Genomic DNA, 19,898 nt, shown 5'->3' on the forward strand with positions numbered 1-19,898 from the left:
CAAATTGTGCATAAACTTCTGCCTCATTTTATAACGACAATGGCAAACTTCACAAGTAAAAGTAAAATATATGAAAAAACAAAGAATGAACATCAACAAAAAGGCAAGCGTAGGCGCAAGGCGTAAACCACAGTTTTGTGAGCTTCATAAAAGGATGTTATGTGATTATTTATAAGTACTTAGTTTGAATTGCAGCTCACGTGAATCACATGGCTAAAATACTGATGGAAAAAATCTTCTTCACTGTTCAAGCTTCTCATAACTAAACAGTACTGGCTATACCCCATATAGCTCCCCCTTTTCATTCTCCTCTTCCATCCCTGCCCATTCTACTTTGGTATGTACAGTAACAACAAAGCCCCTGCACTGGAATCTTCAGGGCCTCATATATTATGGACCGTCCTTGAAAAACGGCGCCGGGAACTACAGGAGGGGGAACACGGACAGTCAGGTGTATCCGCCTGTCTATTACTCTGAGCGCTACTGCGTCAAGCCTTCTCCTCCCGGTTACGGCTTCCATTGAATACGAATGAGAAACTACCAACTACGCGATCAACGTTTATTTTCTACACATTTCACCCATATCGGGTTGGCCACACCACCATTTCCGGTCCATAATATATGAGGCCCTGAAGATTCGCAGTCTGTTCCCTGCGATGAAACACGTGTTGGCCAGTACAGAGGAACATTAAACCGGTGTTATACACCAAGAACTTTACATCTTCTGAACTCTTTTATTGCACCAAATGGTCTATTTACTTGGAAAGTCTTGATGTGCACAGCTTACCTTTCTCATTGAAACTGCAAATCACCCAGACATTACTGTTGGTTCTCCAGTGCAGGGGCCTTGTTGTTACTGTGCAATTTGTGTGGATCTTCTTGATCCAACCTTGAGCGGTTACGAGGGATTACCGCCCGCCCTTCTTGCCTGGACTTCTGTACTTTATAGTAGCAATTACTTTGCGGTTACTCAGGTGCGCGCCTTGTCACTTCTGGAAAACCCCAAAAACCCTCCCAGTTGAATAATACTTTGGTATGTACGCCTACCTTTTTGCTATCTCCTTTTCACTTCTTGCGAGGGGGTGCACCATGATTAATCCCTTATCACCCATTCCTGCTCTGTTCAATACACCACAACATATCCTCCCCAACCCACCTCTTTCGTACCCTAATCCCCTTTCTGCTTACTTTTCTGTAAATCTGTGGCTGCTTCACCATGGTGCGGCAGTGAGTGACTGGTGATGAAGGCCTCCCTTGCATTGTTGTGGCGCCTCTGTGCCCGAGTGGGCTGTGCCACCGTATGCACTCACCCCAAGTGTTTCTGATGGTTGCCTTGCTAATTCAGCACCACTCACATGGCTTGGACCCACGAAGACCATGTCAGTGCAAACCCCTGCAGCAGCAACCATGCAGTTCCTTCCTGCATGCAGGGCCCCTACACAATACCAGCAAGGGCCTACACTACAGGTCAATCTAAGCACCTTCTTTGTTGGAAAATCCGACACTGCAAAGCCTCCGGGAGATGTTTGGGTCGGCCTTACCTTAGTTATGGATGCGTCTGTGCCTCGGTGGCCACCCACTCACACCGCATCCCTCATGTGCAGCTTCCTCCAGTCTTTGCAGGCGGCTGCCAGGAATGGTTACAACAGACCGTCACCAGCCTCTTTGCTTCTCTGGCTCCAGCGGGTCTGCAACTCGGCCTTGCAGCCCTCAGCAGCAGAAGTGTAATGCCGCTCGTACAGGAAGGAAATGAGGCTCGGTCCCTGAAATAAATAAACTACCGGTGTCATCCCGCAACACACCCACCATTTGCAGGTGACACAGTACTGTGTCTGGACACACAGTTTGGAAAGCTCTGATCTACACCATCAATGGTATTATTGTTTCTGGTTTTTAAGATATTCCCCCCTGTGGAAGACACTGCTTCCCAGTCCACGAGAAAAGATGTAACGTCCAAACAGCTTCAATGTCATGTCCTCTCCCTCTCATTGGCTCTTGGTTTCTTACAGAAGCTTCTGGTCTTTCGAGATCCACAGTTGTACATAGGGCTCAGAATTAAAGTGTCAGTTGTACACTTTAACAAGGAATGTTCCTGATTTTGAATCACAGAAGTCACACAGATGTCTAAACTTGCTTTAGGTGCACGGCCAAACATCTCTACTAGGATTAATAAATCTCCAGCTTCTGAACATAGCTGTTCAACAGTAGTAGATTTTACAGAGCTTACTCTATTTGTGTTTCATGTAACCTCTGCCACAAAATGATATAAGCTTCTTTAAAATTACTCGCAGGGGTTAGACCCTGCAGTGGGGCCTAAGCTCCAGAGGTTGTAGAAGATGGTCCACAATAAATGTTTTTACTGTTTAAAGTGTCATAAATAATATTGGATGAATGAGGCCAATCCCTGGTGTTTTTCAAAAGTAGTTGCTTTTATATGGAGAGTTATAAAACAATTCTGCGTTCTTGGAGCACTATGTCTGCATTATAGCCTTGGCACCACAAACGATCAAGAGCCGGCTGTGTTTTTTAGGAGCATGGACCAGGCTGGTATATATTAGAAAACATACTGAGTTATCTGAATATGGTGCGTCATTGTAAGAAATTGGTTTATTGGTTGAGGGGGTGAAACCCCCACTCAAGCAACAAACACAATTCTTGTCAGGGTGAACCACAATTTACTAAATTAAACTCTGCTTTTCCCTGTGGGAGCATGGCACAAAAGCAGTCGGGCTTAACTTAGAGGCAATGTATAAATTACAAACAGTAGTAAAGTGAAAACATAACACAAGAAAACCCACACACCACTTTAAAGCAATAGAGTAAATGTTAATGAATAAATTGACGCCACAATTAATTAAATTGACTCCATAGAACCAGAGTTACGTTTTTTAAAAGTTTTAGTGCAAAATTGCACCTAAAAGATCATAGAGCCAACCGCGGGTATCTGGTCGTGCAAGACCAGGGCATAGCCAAAAAGTTAAGGTCGAGCCCGACGGAGTGTGGATCATATACACGAGGTAGATTGGGCCCAATTTCGGCTTACCTTCGAACTTGGAAGACATTTTGAAGAAAAGTTCCTGAGAAACTAGAGTTTGGCCAGGCAGCAAAGGGTGTCCAAAGAGGAGGCATTTTTGTCAAGGAGCCACTGGATGGATTAGTGGTGGAGATTTTTACCTCCAGACTTTATCACTTTTTTGGATGTCAAAAATCTCATGCCTGACAAAGCTGCAGGCTGTAACAGATGAGGGCTGCACGAGGCCGGATATCTTCGCAGAGAAGTCCTGCCAAACAGGATTTTCTGCTGCGATGAAGAAAGTAGCAGGAGCTACCGCAAAGATAGGCTGACTTGCGATGCACCTTTAACACGACATCCAAAGGTCCAGGACCTAGGGGCACCACTTGGTGGGGTATAGGGTGTTGGGTATCATACCAGCAAAGGCACAGGGTTCAAGGTTTCAAGAGCTTGTTATGTCCGTAGCTCACACAGGAGGCTAATCAACTTTGGTAGTCCTGCGTTCAGCCGTAGGACAGCCCTCTGGGGAGCAAGGAAGACCTCCAGCAACAGAGCTGTCCTTTGGGGGGCCAGGCAGTCCTTCTGAAGTCTTTCACACGTTTAGGCTGTACTGAAGAGTTGCTCTGAGGCTCCAATATTTATACCTGTTGCCAGCCTTTGAAGTTGGGGGACACCCTGGTTCTGTACAATTCTTCCCTTCCTCTGAAAAAACTCAAAGAAGTCTTGGGTGACAAAAGACTAGTGTCCGGTTTCTATGTGTGTGCTGCAGGCAAGCCATTTGAAATGTAAGTGGAGCAGGGAAAACGTCACCCCCAACCATCCTGGCAGGATAGCCCAACTTGCCCTTTGTCTAACTGTCTGGGAGAAATGCACAAAACCCATCTGCTTAGCTATTCACAGTCATGTGACCCAGGACACTGGCAGAAGACACATATGGTTAGAATAAGAACATTTAAACTTTCTAAAAGTGACCTTTTCAGCATTGTAACTTAAAAATCAAACTTTACTATTGAAGAGGGATTTCAATTACAATTCATTTGAGTCTAAACATGATATTTCTATCTGCTTCCAATCAAATGTTAGCATTTATTAAATGTAATAAGGCAACCCATTGTAATTCTATGGGAGATGAATGCATTACATTACTGAAAAACAGATTTTGGAGTTTTTCACTACCAGGACATGTAAAACTTAAACCTAGATGTTAAATACAGTGCAACCTGCCCTATGGTTCTTTAGGTCCTACCTGAGGGGTGACTTATATGTATTAAAAGGATGGTTTAGGTGTGGCAAATGGTTTATTTTACCAGGTAGAAATTGCAGTTTAAAATTGCCTTACAGGATGCAGTGGCAGACCTGATACATGTTTTCTACTTTAGTGGGTGGCACAATGGGTGCTGCAGGCCCACTAGTAGGATTTAATTTACAGGCCCTGGGTACATTTAGAACTATATACTAAGGACCTTTAAGTAAATTAAAGGTGCCAATCAGGCGTCTGCCAATTTTACCATGCAGTAGAAAGATCGCACAAGCACTTTAGCACTGGTTAGCAGTGGTAGTGTGCACAAAGTGAAACTAAAACAAATTTAGAAAAAGAGGAAGTGTGAATGCAGAAAGTTTGGATGTGACTCTGCAATGAGTCACATTCAAAAGACACCATCAACAAATTACAGAGAAGATGGCCATATCACTGTTTTGTATAGGGCGTCATCAGGACAAAATAAAGTATATAATTTGGTTTCAAGGACATATTATTATAAGTCTTCACAACACAAGCGCAGCTGTGGGATATACAATTGCAGGCCAAAGGCTAGAGATCATCTTCCAGTGACTTCAGAGTGAAAATCAGCATAACTGAAATACGCTCTATTAATGTATGCCCCATGTTTGCTGTCTCAAATTCTTCCTCCGTAGTTGCTTAGTGTCTGGTTCTAGATAACCCTTGTCAGGTTGGTTTCTTCAGCCTTTTCTTGCTGCTCATTCATGTTTGCTGCATAATTCAATGTGGAAATTCAGATCAATAATTCTGTAATTGGGGCTTAAATACAACTGATTGTTTTTTGGTTTTGCTAAATTTGTTACCTTTTCTTATTCAATGTTTTAATGAGTTGAATTATTAATGCATGGGATACATGCTTTCATTAGAAAGTTGTGAGTCTGATGTTGCTTTCTCTTTCACAAGCTGACTGAATGATTGACATGTATTTGATTTATACAGACTGGGCAGGAATGGACAGCACCCGGGGAGTTTGGCAAATTTAAGAGCCAGATATCCAGGGCTCTGCGGTGAGTTGCAATGCTTCTAATACCACCAAATGCTGCTTTTATGTATTACACAATGGTGCAAACTAGAACACGTTGAGTCGTGTTCAAAGGCCTCATCGTAGACCTAACACACAAATCCCACTTAAGTGATATACTGCACGAGTACTATTAAGAGCCAGATATCCAGGGCTCTGCGGTGAGTTGCAATGCTTCTAATACCACCAAATGCTGCTTTTATGTATTACACAATGGTGCAAACTAGAACACGTTGAGTCGTGTTCAAAGGCCTCATCGTAGACCTAACACACAAATCCCACTTAAGTGATATACTGCACGAGTACTATATCTATGTACGAATACCGACAATTGTGCAGTAGATAGTAACAAAATATCTAATGATAATTATAGGCACATTAGAAGGTGACTCGGAATTGTCCTTCTGGCGGTAAAATGTTTCCTAGATGTAGTGGGCCATCATTGCTGTGTAATCCCTGGGATCTAGATACTCCTTCTAACGATTGTTGCATTCGCCAATTTAAAAGTCGGGATGTACACGAAATAACACCAGTCATTTTCAGATGTGCTGATTTTCTATTCTCCATTATTACGGTTATTGTTGAATTATAAAGAAGATTAAAACTACTCTTAGGAGATCTAGATTGCTGCTGCTCATGTTTTGCTTTAGGGGGGGTCTAAAACAAAAAAGACACCGAATGTTAAGCCTCAATGACAAAAGGACAAGTTAAAGAATTTAGAAGTGCATATTTGTTACTTTGGCCTTTGAAAGGATCTTTCCCAGATGAGGATTACTTGGTCTAATTAGAATGAACAGCAAATTCAACCAGAATCTTTTGAATGTTTTTTGCATGTGATGTCTTTCCCTGACAGGTGTACTTTTATGCAATTAGTCTTTGTAAGAAATTGTAAAAGCAAACAATTCTTTAGCAGAAATTTGGACTACTTGAGTTTTAGGACGATAAAACATTGTAGTTTTGTAATTTCTGGAAATATCTTTAATTTACTGCAAAAGCACCCCTGGCATGACTATTCTTAACAGCCAGTAATTTTATGACTTCAAGTGTAAATTGGTATCTTTTGGAAGAATATGTTACTTTAGTAACCCTTTAGTTAAAGAACCAAGGACCATTAGTTTGGCAGATGTGAGGTGTTTTCCCAAAACATGTGGTTACTCGTCTACCAAACTCGTGGTCCCTGCGCCCCATTTAGAGGCGAGGTAAGTGCAGAGTTTCTAATGGTGGAGCTTCAGCTAGCTCCTCCTTCCAAAGCCCTTTCCTCAATGGTCCGCCCTCCACAAGGCCCACAAGTCACAGTGATGGTCACCGGTCCTGTCTACGGAAGGGTGGCTGTCACTAGATTGCCATGGTGGTACTGGGCAGGAAATCAACTATTTTATCCAATTAGCAGCTGACTTCTTCAATTCATGGCTTCAATCAGCTTATGTAATTTTTTTCAGCTCATTTAAAAGCTGTTACTTTCTGTGATGTCATCAAGGGAAAGGGTCATGGGAATTCACTTATTGGTATGTCATTGGCAGGTTAAATGTATATATAACATGATACCAGTGCCCAGGCAGTGAAATAACACCAAGAAGGTTCAAACATTTGAATTCCTAAGGGTTTTGTCTCGATTCTAAATAGAGTAGAATAGAAATGATATGGAATGGGTGATCCATTCAACTCAGTAGTGAATGTTGTTCAAATGTTTAATTTTTACTCTCGATCTTAAAAAAAAGTTTGATATCCACAGCTTGAATTGAAAGGAATGGCACACTTACTCTCTACCGATCTCCCTAAACTAGGTGTACATGAGGAAACAGTGGCTTAGAATCTGCTTTATATATAATAATATTACAGGCTCTTTCAGAGCTCCCTTTTAATGAATGAGCAATATACAATATATAGCAGAGCAAACTTTGATTATAGAACACCTGGGAAATTTGTGAGCTCCATTACAACTGTCCAAGAGGTTTACAAAAAAGCAACGTGCATACATTGCTGGAAATCTATGGGAAGAAACATGACGTTCTTTCTCTGGTTAAATTGTTCCACATAAATTTACTTTTCTGTTTAGGGGCACTTGCATTTCCACAGTTCCCTTATATGTTTTTCTTCGAAATATTTGTACAATTGCCAACCATTACTCTTTAAATTACTTCTAAATATCTAGTCAAGACTTTATAAACTCTTCTCGTAAATAGATTGTGTGCGCAAAGCCTCCGCCCCTGGGGGTATTGTCTTACTTTGTGTCTGAGTACTTCTTTTCTGTTTTTGTACAGGTTATCAGCCTCCCGCCGGTACTACTTTGAGATTCTACACAAGCAGAACGAAGGGGGGACCGACCATGTGGAATTGTCTGTAAGTCTAATCTTCTGTCCCTTTTCGACTTGTAAATGTAATGAAGTAATGTAATGATGTCTTGTAAAGCGCATGAATCACCCCACATGGGGTATCTCCGCGGTGTGGACCGCTGCGGAACCCGTCCTGGCTTTCCCTGTGAGATGGACCCTGCTGGGTATCTCCAGGGTGAAACCAGGCATCCCCGGCGTATGTGGGGGGCCGTTCTGGTGATGAGGCAAGCTAATGCCCAGAGTTGCCGAGTGTGATCCCTGGTTAGAGTAGGCACCGAGGCGAGAATTATCGAGTCCGCTGACCCTGGTCCATGACCCTGCCGCGTCGGGAATTGAACCCTGGTCCCGGGCCGTCCTCTGCTTCCGGGTCTGCCGCCTCTAACCAGTGAGCCACACCACTCCACTGTAGGACTTCACACGCAGGTTTCATACTCAATGAGGCAATCCATTCACCTGCTTATTCTGTTTTATGATCTGCAGCTGGTTGAAATTCCAGGTCATCAAGTACAAGGGTTTTCTTATGGTGCATGGATTTTTTTGTTTTGTGTACCTGATATAATAGCCAGTTTTAAACCAGGGACTATAGTATGAATCACAAATGATATTGCCCTAGCTTAAAACAGGTTTAAGTCAAGAAAGACCCATTGTATATCGAGCCCTCAAATCTTAGAGTTGCCTTAAGTCAAGAAAGACCGTCTTAAGACAGGGCAAATGAAGAGTAGTGAGGAGGTAGTGTGGAATGGTTCCCTAATGTATGAGACCTCTTCACTATAAGTGAGAATGGGGGTTTGTAGACGAGTGCTAATTTTTGTGCATGACTGCAGAAAGTGTCCAGGGGTATTATAGCTCTAGTGTGGATGGACTGAGTCTAGTGTGATTGACAGCATCTCCAGGTGGCTGATTGGTTCAGTGCTTGCAGGAGAACGGCTGTGCTGGCCTGATCCCTGTGCCCTGGGGAAGAGGATAGGTTACTTGATATGGCCTCCAAAATGGGTGCACTATGTGAAGGGTCTCCCCATGGGAATGGATAGGATCTTTGTGGATCTTTGTAAGTGCCAATAATAGGTTGACCCATGTAACTGGCAGACAGGTTCCTTAAGGCTCATATGGTCCTCAACTGTCCCTGCAGCAATGCTACAGCTGGAAGTTGTGGGGGCCGCTAGAGCCGGGATAAGTTAGACTCCAGTGATGTGGTTGGTGGGCCTAAAATGGCAGGTTAGGACTTTAGAACTAACCAATCTGGTGGATGTGTCAGCTTGGAGGTAGAATCTGAATCCAAAAGTCTGAAGGTGATGTTTCCCCTCCTATGGGTTTAGTTATGGTTGACTAATTTGGTGGACCCATTAGTGGCTCAGGAAGGGTTGCCCCTCACATGACCCCAGTCCTTAGCCTACTTTGTTGCCGTCCCTGGAAACTGGTAGATGTAACAGAACACTGTAGAAGATTTATGGGGGCGGAAATGCCCCAGGCCAGAAGGAAAAGCATTGGGAGTAAAGACTAGTTCAGGAGAGATAGAGGGCTGCTACGATCATCAATGTGTATGTTGGGTTGAATGGAAGAGTGTGACACATCAAAAAGTCCTAATTTATCTGTGTGAGTGCTTTGTGATCTTTTTACGTGGCTATTGGGGTGGTTGTGGTCTGACCACCTTGAAAATCCTCTCATTTTCTCTATGAAGCCAATGAGATTGCCCCTGCTGGTCTTCTGGACTGTCACAGTTCCCAAATCTTTTTAATTGAACTTAAGACCAGATTGGAGCACAGTGCCTAACATGTCAGTCAGATTCTTTGTTGCAGTGACCCATGTGGCGGCATCAATATATATAGCTTCACTTTATGGTATAGTTTAAGAAATCAAGTGAGTCTTAGATGAGGGGGAATTATCCAGCAATTTAGCTCTCCTAACTCATTATTTATAGGTAGGTACCAGCGCTACAAGTGAAGCATAAATGAGGCGTACCAGTTTTTTATCCCCCTGGCTGCGGCCGCGATTATGCGCCTGTGCGGCTCATTCCGATCGCGGGTGCGGTCATGACGGCCCGGAGCCGTCATCAGCACACTAGCACTGTGTGCCATGACAACTCCCGGCCGTCATCGGCATGGAAGGGGTTACTATTAGCAAAGGCTAATTGGTTATTGGTAGAATTTAGTTTGGTTTGCTGTAAGACGTGGACCCTTCACCAACTATCAACGCAAACTAATGTTGGGCCAAATTGTTGCATTGCTGATGTAGGTAAGTGACTTCCCACTCTTATGCTATCAAAGTAAAAGTTCATAATGTACATTGTCACATCGGTCTTGCGGAGGGCAAGAAGTATTTTCCTCCATGAACGTATTGTAAACACATCGGAAGCCAAAAGATTAACATGCGTTTAATCTCAAAATAATGAGCAGCACAACAATGATCAAGAGACAATTGCCATTTCAGATGACCAGAGCTGTCGCCAGAAATGCTCATTTGGAGCATGTAATGCTAAGAAGCATTCAACATTGATTGGTTTTTATACATTTTTGCCCTCAAAAGATGTCTATGGAGCTCAAACACATGACAGAAATGTTGTTACTTCAAGCAAAACGTACCTAATGATCAGGTGGTGGTATCTTCTCATGGAGAAAATGCGAGAAGTCCTTGAGTCCAAGATATGATACATACTCTGCTGATTCCTTAATTTCTTAAAATCACACTTCTGGTTGCCTATATAGAAAGGATGGCTATACTTTACTACAAGATGCAGGAAATGTGCAAATGTACTACCTCAAATAAAATAGCTTCTAGGCGTGCTAGAGCCCTGAAATTTAGCAAGAATATTGATGCTAAAAGATACTTCAAATTAACTAAAAAAATTACATTTATAATTGATTATGAAACATATCAGTGCATGTTGTGATACACAAAGAGACATTGATGTTAAAGCAGTAGTAGCATTTCAAACCAGGATGTTTATCACTGAGCAGTAAGGTAAGGGGTTATACTGATGTATTTATGTTATGATCTTCTTCTGAGCATCAGCAATGCTTGTGCCTAAATGCAGGAGGGAGGCACTGATATCAGTTATACATAGTAATTCACATGACATTATGCCAGAGCTAAAAGTATTAAGGGCTTTGACTTCTAATCCTCCCTAAGGTTTGACGGCCACACTGCTTTCTCATCCATGTTGTGGTATATAATATAAGTCATGTGTATATAGCGGGGGATGAGAAAAGGCACTGCACAACCAGTATCACCTGCAGCATCTGCCTGCTGGCTTCCCTCTGCAGTACTGGGTGTTAAACTGAAAGCATGTGTGATGTGCATCTCACCAAGTTGTTGGAGAAATGGCGGAAAGATCATTATTTCTTTTAATTTCCAGTGGAAACCAGTGCTGCCGGGGATGAAGTTCGCAGTGATAGAGTCCCAGTACCTGTCCCTGTTCTGCAGTGAGTACAACTTGCTTGGATTGATAAAAGGGGAAATCTGAGGGATCTGGAATAGGCGAGTTCCCAGTATTTGCCATTTGTGATCTTTGCGGGTTTAAATTAGCTATTGCCCTAAATCTTTTTTCATTGCATTGTTATCACTTTCATGCTTTTAGAGATGATCTCTCTGCTAATCTAACCCAGCCAAGAAAGAACATTCATGTAAACGTCTTCTCTGCAAGTTTTTTTCTATGCACAGTGTCACATGTATTCATTGTTTTACATGAATTGTCTTGAAAGCGTTAATTTTCGAGTACATTCGGGAAAGCATAAAAGTCTGCAACTACGTCAAGTTGTTTTACTTGGAATCACGTAGGTTTTGAGGAAAACACTACATACCCCATGTATTCACTTTGGGGAAGCCCTTGTGATGTGAGAAGTCTACTTATTAAACGAGAAATGCATGGTGCATTAGCATTAGAAGGTAACATACACAGGCACAGTTGCATGTAATAAATATGTAATACATTTACACGCGTTATACATTTTAGTGAAAAGTTGAAACCTGTTTTAAGGTTATTTAATCAGAAGTTGTCCTTTATTCCACCACCATTCTTTTATCTGTCCCATGTTAAGTTTGAATGCTGAACAAAAGTTTCTTTAGCGCTTTGTCTGCCTCCTGCGAGGTTCCACACAAATTTATTGGCACTTAACACATGGCTGAAAAGGTTTTTCCCAACTTAAAAACTTCATGCCACAAATGAGCTCATAACCAATAGTTCTTCAATGCAGAAGCTTCATTAAAAAGTTCCTTTTTATTTGTATTTTTAAAAACCCCTATAGCTATAATAGATACATACTTTTTTCTTTCCCTGGCAAATTCGTCCCTGGTAACATGTGATAGTGTGATCTTTAAAATACAATATTCTTAAACTTAGTGCTATCACTGAGCTGCTGATGGAGCATGCTCTGCTTGTGCCTCCTGATGCTCTGCTTTGGACCAACTGAAGGATAAGCGTCCTGATCTGTGCTCTATTACAAGATGGCTGCCTTACAGGATGCATTAATGTAATACCTGCACCCTGTCCTCTGTCGTGTTGTAGGTGGGCCTACAAGAACATTAAAGGAGACCACACGTGTATATGCTTGGTGGTCAGTCAACTGCCTGCCACGCCCAGGGTCATGGGCTATTTATTAACAGATCAACGTGCGCTCCCTATTAAACCTACGCTTAAAGGGGGGAATGAACAATGCACATTAGCGCTGCTCGTGGGCCAGGGTGGTCTCGCCCACTTTATACAAAATTACATCCTCCTCACGTATGCAGCTAGGTGCTCAAATGATACCCCTTGAGCCTTGTCACAAACGCAGTTATTGTCCCTGCTGTCAAATACAGCACGCTCTTATTCCAAATTTACCAATGCAGGTAATAGTGCCTCTGCTCTTCACCTGTTTCTGCTATCTACATCACACACCCGTCTAAGCCTCTGTTGTGAATTAGACACTCAACTGTGATTGGTGGATTTCCATATCGTTTGGTCTTAAAGAAGAATAGCAGCCGAAGTTACTCCAGGATATAAAAAAAACTTAAAGTTGTCTGGCAGAATAATACAGGACTGGATCTCCTGGCCGTAGCTACTTGTAATTGAGTGTCACTTGGCAAGGGTAACACCGGAAGCTTTATCGCCCCGCTCCGGAAGTGCTGCCCTAACAGGTGTTCCAGTTGCCCAGCTGTGTCGTAATCTTTTATTGACTGATATGACTCTGATTTGATCAACCAGAATTTAACTGGCTGCCAAGGAGACTGTACCCATGACATTGACCAATCCTCTGTCTGGAAGTGTTAAAAATGGGGGAGGGGACCATCAAATATCAGGAGGAGTGTACATGGATATGTAATGTCTTCAAAACAGAATTAAATTCGGCTCATAAAACACTTGGTTTGTAGAGCATTCATGGCCTGTTATAGAGTATTAAAAGGATCTTTATAATGAGAAACCATCTTCAAGAAGAAATTGCATTTTTTTAATAAATCTTTTTAATAACAGTTTACAAATGAAAGGCATCAGGTGACATTGACCAGTTACACAATTGTCCGTTATACAGATCCATACTTCAAACAATACATACAGGATGTTGATCAAGGGATCATAGGGACTCCTGCGCCTCTTCTTCTTCCAGACATGTCGGCCGCGTACAAATGTCACCACGGTAGAAATTCCAGTCTGCCCAGACCCTACCCCACTTTTTGGGACAACCTCTAGACACGTAGACTGATCTCTCCCTGAACATGCACCAATCCATGTCCTCTGCCCATTTCCCAACCCGGGGTGGCTGTCCCGCTCCCCACGGCTGAGTGATGTTGCGCGTGGCAACCATGCATGCTAATGTTACCCACTGCTGCTTATATGCACACAGATCCGTGGGTTCCTAAACATTTAAAATACATCTACGAGCCTCTAGTCGTATTTCTACCCCCAGGACATCCCGTATTTTATCATGGATCTCTACCCAATAGACCTGTATCTCCCTACAGCGCCACATAATATGCAGGAAAGTTCCAAGTTCTCCACACCCCTTGGGACATTCCCCACTCTCTGATCTACCCATTAGGACCAGACGAGGCACTGTGATATACGACCTATGAAGAATCTTTAACTGCACCAATCTGGACCTCATCTGTATTGCAACTACTCGTGGAGAGGAGACCGCCTCCCGCCAATCTTCATCGTCCAACTCCATCCTATCTGCACTCCACTTTGTCCTGAGTAGTATCAGCGGGTCCTCTGTATTATCAATTTGTTTTTTATATATTAGGGAGATGGTCTTTTCTGGTAGAAGGCCATCCAACACCCGGTCCTCAAGGGGCGAAGCATCCGGAAGTAGTGTGCCAACAGGGATATGTGTGAGTAGTACGTGTCTGATCTGGAGATAACAGAAGTGTTCCCTATCATGAAGGTTATATTGCTGCTTAAGGGAATCGAACGTGTGAATTGTGTCTTTCCCCCAGACGTCTTTGATCTGTGTAATCCTGATAAGTTCCCACTTGTTGAACCCCTTGGACTTCCAAAGGCTTCTTAATCTCTCTGAGCTCTATAATAGGGTGGCAAGCGTTAGTCTCCCCTCCCACTTGAGGTGTCTATTGGCCGCGTGCCACACCTGTACTGCATGTGCCGTAGGACCCGCTAGGGGAAACCGTCCCAATCTGGCAACAGTGCACTGGTGTAATTGCCCCCGGGCACTTGCAAGCGGTCCATCGCATGACCGGGATCCACTGGGACCCAGTATACAACGTGATTGCCGCCGCCAACTGGGAGGCCAAGTAATATTTCCGTAGGTCATGCAACCCTATGCCCCCATCATACCAGGGGAGGGTGAGCTTGGAAAAGGCTATACGGGCCTACCATCCCAGAGGAGCTGTCTTTGGAGAGCCTCTATTTCCTTGAAATAGGACGCTGGTACGGGGTCCTTGGCGTTCTGGAGCGAGTTTAAAAATCGGGGAAGGGCCATCATCTTGAAGAGCACTGTCCTGCCCAGGAGGGAGAGCGGAAGTGCCCGCCAACGCGCCACGTCTTCTTTAAATCGAGTCACAGAGGGACCCAAATTGTTAGTGTATTGTAATTTTGGGTCAAGTGTAACATAGATACCGAGGTATCGAAACCCCATCGGCTCGATTCGAATCGGGCAGTTTTCTGGGATCACCGGCGGGTCGCCTCTGAGGATAAGAAGCACTGACTTTGACCAGTAGATTGCGAACCCAGAGTATCTTCCGAATATGGCAATCACATCCAGGAAACATATCAGGGAGCCCCTTGGGTTAGTGAGATAGAGCAGGATATCATCGGCATACAATGACATTTTATCCTCCCAATCCATTTTCCATCGTATTCCTTGGATCGATCGGTCCCACCAAACCCATGCTGCAAGCGGCTCCAGCGCTAAGGCAAACAGGAGCGGGGATAAGGGGCATCCCTGCCTCGTGCCTCTTCCAAGGGGAAAGTCAGCAGGCTTATGATTATTCACCACCACCCTGGCAAGGGGGTTGGCATACAATAGACGTACCCAACCAATGAACTCTGGTCCAAAGCCCATCTTTCCCAAGACTGCAAACACGTAGGGCCACTCGACCCTATCAAATGCCATAGTGGCATCGAGCGACACCAGAACCGCTGGCTCCTGGATCTTCGGCGACCTTCCTAATACGCCATTTAGCCTGCTCAGGTTAAGAGCAGTATTTCGATGTGGCATAAAGCCGGACTGGTCCGGATGTACCAGGGTGGTGATGACTTTGACAAGCTGTGTCGCCAGCAGCTTCGCTAGAACTTTATGTTCAGTCTTTAGTAACGAGATGGGCCTATATTTATTTATTTAGTGTGTTTTGTATAGCGCACGGCTACCCCAACGGGGTGTCCCGGCGCTCCGATGCGAGTGAGGATGAGCAGAGTGTTCTGGTCTTGCCCGCTTTATGAATGACCACTATATTCGCCACCCGCTAATCGTAAGGGAGCCGACCCCAGTCTTTACTTTCTGCGAACATGGACTGAACAAAAGGGGCCAATTTGTTAGCACTCAGTTTATAAAGTTCAATAGAGATACCGTTCGGGCCCATAACTTTCCCGGAGTGAACCCCTCTAATGGCCTGTGCCACCTCGTCGTTGGTGAGTGGTGAGTCTAGGTATTCCCGATTATCATCTGATATAGTGGGCATCTGGATATCCTTGATCATTTCTGCGTTGTCTGCCTCCGAGTATATCCCAGCGGTGGTGTAAACCCCCCTATAGTATTCCGAGAATTCATCCGCCACTGCTTGCGGATCCCTTATCATACTGGAATTTCCCCCTGTAACTCCGGCACTAGTCGCGACGCCAACTTCTCCTTCTCAAGCCACGATATTAATTTGCCGGCCTTGTCTTCATGTTCATAGATCCGGCTCTGTGTCTCATCATTTTGAGCTCTTGCCTGGTCTCTAGCAAGGCTTCTATACTCATCCTGGCACAGCTTTAATTGGTGCATATCGTCTAGAGCTTTCGTTCGGGACACCTCCTCCTACAACCTAACCACTTCCGCCTCTACCCTATCCATTTCGGCCAGTCGCTTCTTCTTTTTCCGGGCGACCAGGGACACTACCTCCCCACGAATAACAGTTTTAAATGCTTCCCACAGTGTCTGTGCCGAGTCAACTGTACCACTATTTTCTTGGAAATACTGTTCGTGATTTTAGTAATTTCCTTCTTGGTGGCTGGATCTTTCAAAAGCCATGCACTAATTGGGGCAACTCTTCCTACATCTGCAGGCCTGTCTCCACCTGGAGCCAAATCGGGGAGTGATCGGAGACTCCTCTTCCCAGGTTTCGTACCACCCGCACCATGGCAGCTTGAGCTGCTGGTAACAGTATGTAATCTATTCTGGTCAGGCTGTGGAGCGCGGCAGACACAATGGTGTAATTTATCTCCCTTGGGCTTCTTATCCTCCACCCGTCAACAAGTCCTGTAATTTCTAAGAAGTCTGGGAGCCATCTCTGCGACTGCCTCAGTGTTCGAGCTGGGTGTTTGTCTAGGTCCTCATCCAGTACTGCGTTGAAGTCCCCTCCCATCACTAGGATACCCAGCGTCAAAGTGAGGAAAATTCTGCCCAGGTCACAGAAGGTTTCTGCTTGAAGACCAGGCGGGACATAAATGGACATAAAAGTAACTACCTTCCCCTCCCACTGTCCCGATATCCCGATGCAGCGGCCTCGCAGGTCCGACCATGTGGCCTGAATGCAAAGGGGGAAGGAGCTCCTTACGAAAATGCCGACTCCCCTAGATCCCGAGGTGAACCCAGCATGTGCGACCAACTTGTAACCACCTCTGTGTAGGGCCATGCATCGGTTGCCTATAAGATGAGTCTCCTGAAGCTGTACAACATCTGAGGAGTGCCTTCTAATTGACTGGTTAATCATTCCCCTCTTAAGTTTATCTCCGAGGCCGTTCACATTCCAACTCAGCACAGCCATCCCCAATCCCTGTCTAACACTTGGCATTGAAACGGTATGGATGAAATACAATCATAGCTCTGTCACCTGATACGAAAAGAAAACCACCTGAAGGTGTAAATGATATACTCAAACCAAACAAACCCACCAACAACGTGACCCCGAAACCCGTAGCCTTGCCACCCCTGGACCCCTCCTCCCTGCACCCCTGCTCATGGCGTGTGCCCATCCCCAACTGGCAGTGTGCCTGTTGCCCCAAACCCTAACTCTACACACTAACTAAATGTAGTAACGAGGAGGAGAATCGATATCCCTCACACGCCCCAGCTCCACATAGAACATAAATCCCAGAAGTCTGGTTTATCCACACCCCACTCATTGTCACTGTTCCGAAAGGATAAGTAACCTCAGTGGGTCCGGCCCCACCCCCCGCAGCCAACAATAGAACCACAGTTTCATCCGCCACCCTCACTCCCGCTCCTATTGTTCGCACTCTCCATCTCGAAGTTGTCCCACTGAGTCGGTTGGAGGACGGCTATCAATCCAGTCTGATATGACATCTGGGTTATCAAAAACCCAGCCCCTTCCCCCATCCTCCACTCTCAAGCGGGCCGGAAACATCATTGCATACCTTAGGCCCTTGTCTCTAAGTTTCTTCTTCACAGCCAGGAAACTTTGGCGCTGTTTCTGGACAAGTTGGGTGAAGTCAGGAAAAAAGGAGAGGGTGGCATTCTCATACTGGAGGGGCCCCCCGAGCGCGCTGCCTGCAGTATAACGTCTCTATCTCTGAAATTCAAAACCCTTGCGATCATCGGGGAGGCGGCACCCCAGAGCTAGGCCGGCCTCCGGGCACCCTGTGTGCCCGCTCGATTGTGAAAAAGTTACCCAATCCCTTGGGCTTGAGATGGTTCAGGATGATGTCTTCGATGAACAGGTCCAGGGCAGGGTTTTTAGCTTTCTCCGGAATCCCAAGTATGCAAATGTTATTCGTTGGGCTCTCCCTTCTAAATCATCGAGCTTTTTGACAGTCAGGGCCTGGGAGGCCTTAAGATCATGCACCTCCTGCTGAAGCAGCACCACGTCGTCCGTCAGACTGGCAGTCTTGATGTCTAAAGAGTTCACCTTTTCGCTCGCCTTTGTGAGATCCGCCCGGATGAGGTTGACTTCTATCGTGACTGTGTCCAGTTTGCTGTCCAAAGATTCAATTTTCTGGCCCAGTGAGGACTGGACACCCTCAATGCCTGCCATCACGTCCAGCAGTGTCAGTTCCGCCGGCAGTCCCGAGGCTTCATCACCCGCCGTCTGGGCCCGCTTCAGTTCCACAGGTGAGCCCTTGGGCATTGTGTAATGGTCCAGCTTGTTGGACTGAACCTATTTAGTCCCTCTGAAGGATCTGGGAAGCTGCTTCCCAGCATTCGGCCTGGCCACCGTCGGAAACGCTGCTGAATCTCGGGCTCAGTGTGAACGCGTGGGACCCGGGACAGAGCCAACCACGCTCGTAGATCTTCCTCCCCTCTACTACGCAGTGTCGCCGATCGGGACGGACAAAAGAGGTGGATGCCCCAGCGGATCGACGGCGTGCGGTCACAGAGCAGCGACGCAGAGGCCACAGGTCAGTCTCTCCTCCCAAAGGCCGAGAAACCCAGGGCACTCGGGACACACCTCAGCGCTCCGGAGGGTCTTTGCATCGGAGGTCTCTCCCACACGGGTGTGCCGGCCTCTCAGAGTGGCTGCAGTGGTAGTATGCAACAGGGCAGTGGCAGCAATTCAATAGGCGGGCAGTCCAGGCGGCGCACAGCAGGATGACCACCCCATCCTGTCCCCAAATGACTTTATGAAGGGTACACAACTCTTGCCTCTCCCAGGGATGGGGCAGCCACCCTGTGGCCCACAGCAGGATAGTCCGCTAGCAGATGGCGCAACAGTGCTCACAAAGTCCCAGGCGCCATGACCGCTGACGCTGCAATATTGACCTCAGTCCCATGCGCCCCCATCACCATCCCTATACACAAAGGCTCCTCTGCGTTGGTTTTTCTGCAGGGGCTTATGTTCACCCTTCAAAGCCTTGTTGATGACAACCTTGCCACCCCCGGGCACCACATGCGCCAGCCACCCCAGGCCAGAACGAGAGCACTCAAGCAGGGAGGGCGAGGGAGGGGCCCAGAGCCAGAGAGGTCCCACGATGTCCCGGTGGCCCCTTAACACCTATTCCGTTGTCTTGCCGAGGCAGGACGGCTCCGGCGCTGCCCAGGGGGTTAACAACTGAAGCAGCCGGGGATATAAACAAGTCCCCGCTGCCCGTATGCGGCTGCGCCTCTGCTATCGATGCAGCGTCACACCGCCTTCTCCGATCAGGATATGGTGGCCCACCGACGACTTCATCCAACGGGCCAGACCGGCGACTTCCGGTTCCCGGCTCCGATGTTTACCCACTTGGCAGCGGCCTCTGGGTCCACGCGAGCCCCCGGTCTCGAGCCGTCCTTCAGGCCGCAAACATCAGGCGGCGCATCTCTGGCCCCCGATGTCGTAGCGGGGCCAGAGTCACCGTCAGGGGTTCAGCGCCACTTCGCCTGTCGAGTGGTGTGGTCCAATGCCAGGATGGACTTTAGGAAGGATTATAGTGCTGGAGGGCTAGCAACGCGGAGCCGAGGTCCTAGGCGGCCATCTTGCTCGACGCGTAGCTCCTCCTCCGAAATTGCATTGTTAAATGCCTTTAGGCTCCTGTAGGAAATACATATTTTATTCCAAATAACAGTAGGCAACATATTTAAATAAAGGAGGAGTCTTTAGATATGATAAAGTGTGTTTGAGAAGGAAAAGCTGATATAATAGTGCGAAGGCAATAAACTACCTGGCAGCTTCAGTCTTTGTACATTTCCA

General features: G+C 45.9%; 1 protein-coding gene across 1 annotated transcript in view; it reads left to right on the forward strand.

The window, feature by feature from the left end:
• The window catches only part of B4GALNT3 (beta-1,4-N-acetyl-galactosaminyltransferase 3), a 919,815-nt gene that overhangs the window by 706,097 nt on the left and 193,820 nt on the right, over window positions 1-19,898 (forward strand). The window contains exons 7-9 of the mRNA XM_086952836.1: window positions 5,232-5,299; window positions 7,575-7,653; window positions 10,999-11,065. Coding sequence (XP_086808962.1) covers window positions 5,232-5,299; window positions 7,575-7,653; window positions 10,999-11,065 — 214 coding nt within the window. The remainder of the gene's footprint in view (window positions 1-5,231; window positions 5,300-7,574; window positions 7,654-10,998; window positions 11,066-19,898) is intronic.

Source organism: Lissotriton vulgaris, chromosome 1_2 (genome assembly GCF_964263255.1).
Source record: "Lissotriton vulgaris chromosome 1_2, aLisVul1.2, whole genome shotgun sequence".
Lineage (NCBI taxonomy): Eukaryota > Metazoa > Chordata > Amphibia > Caudata > Salamandridae > Lissotriton > Lissotriton vulgaris.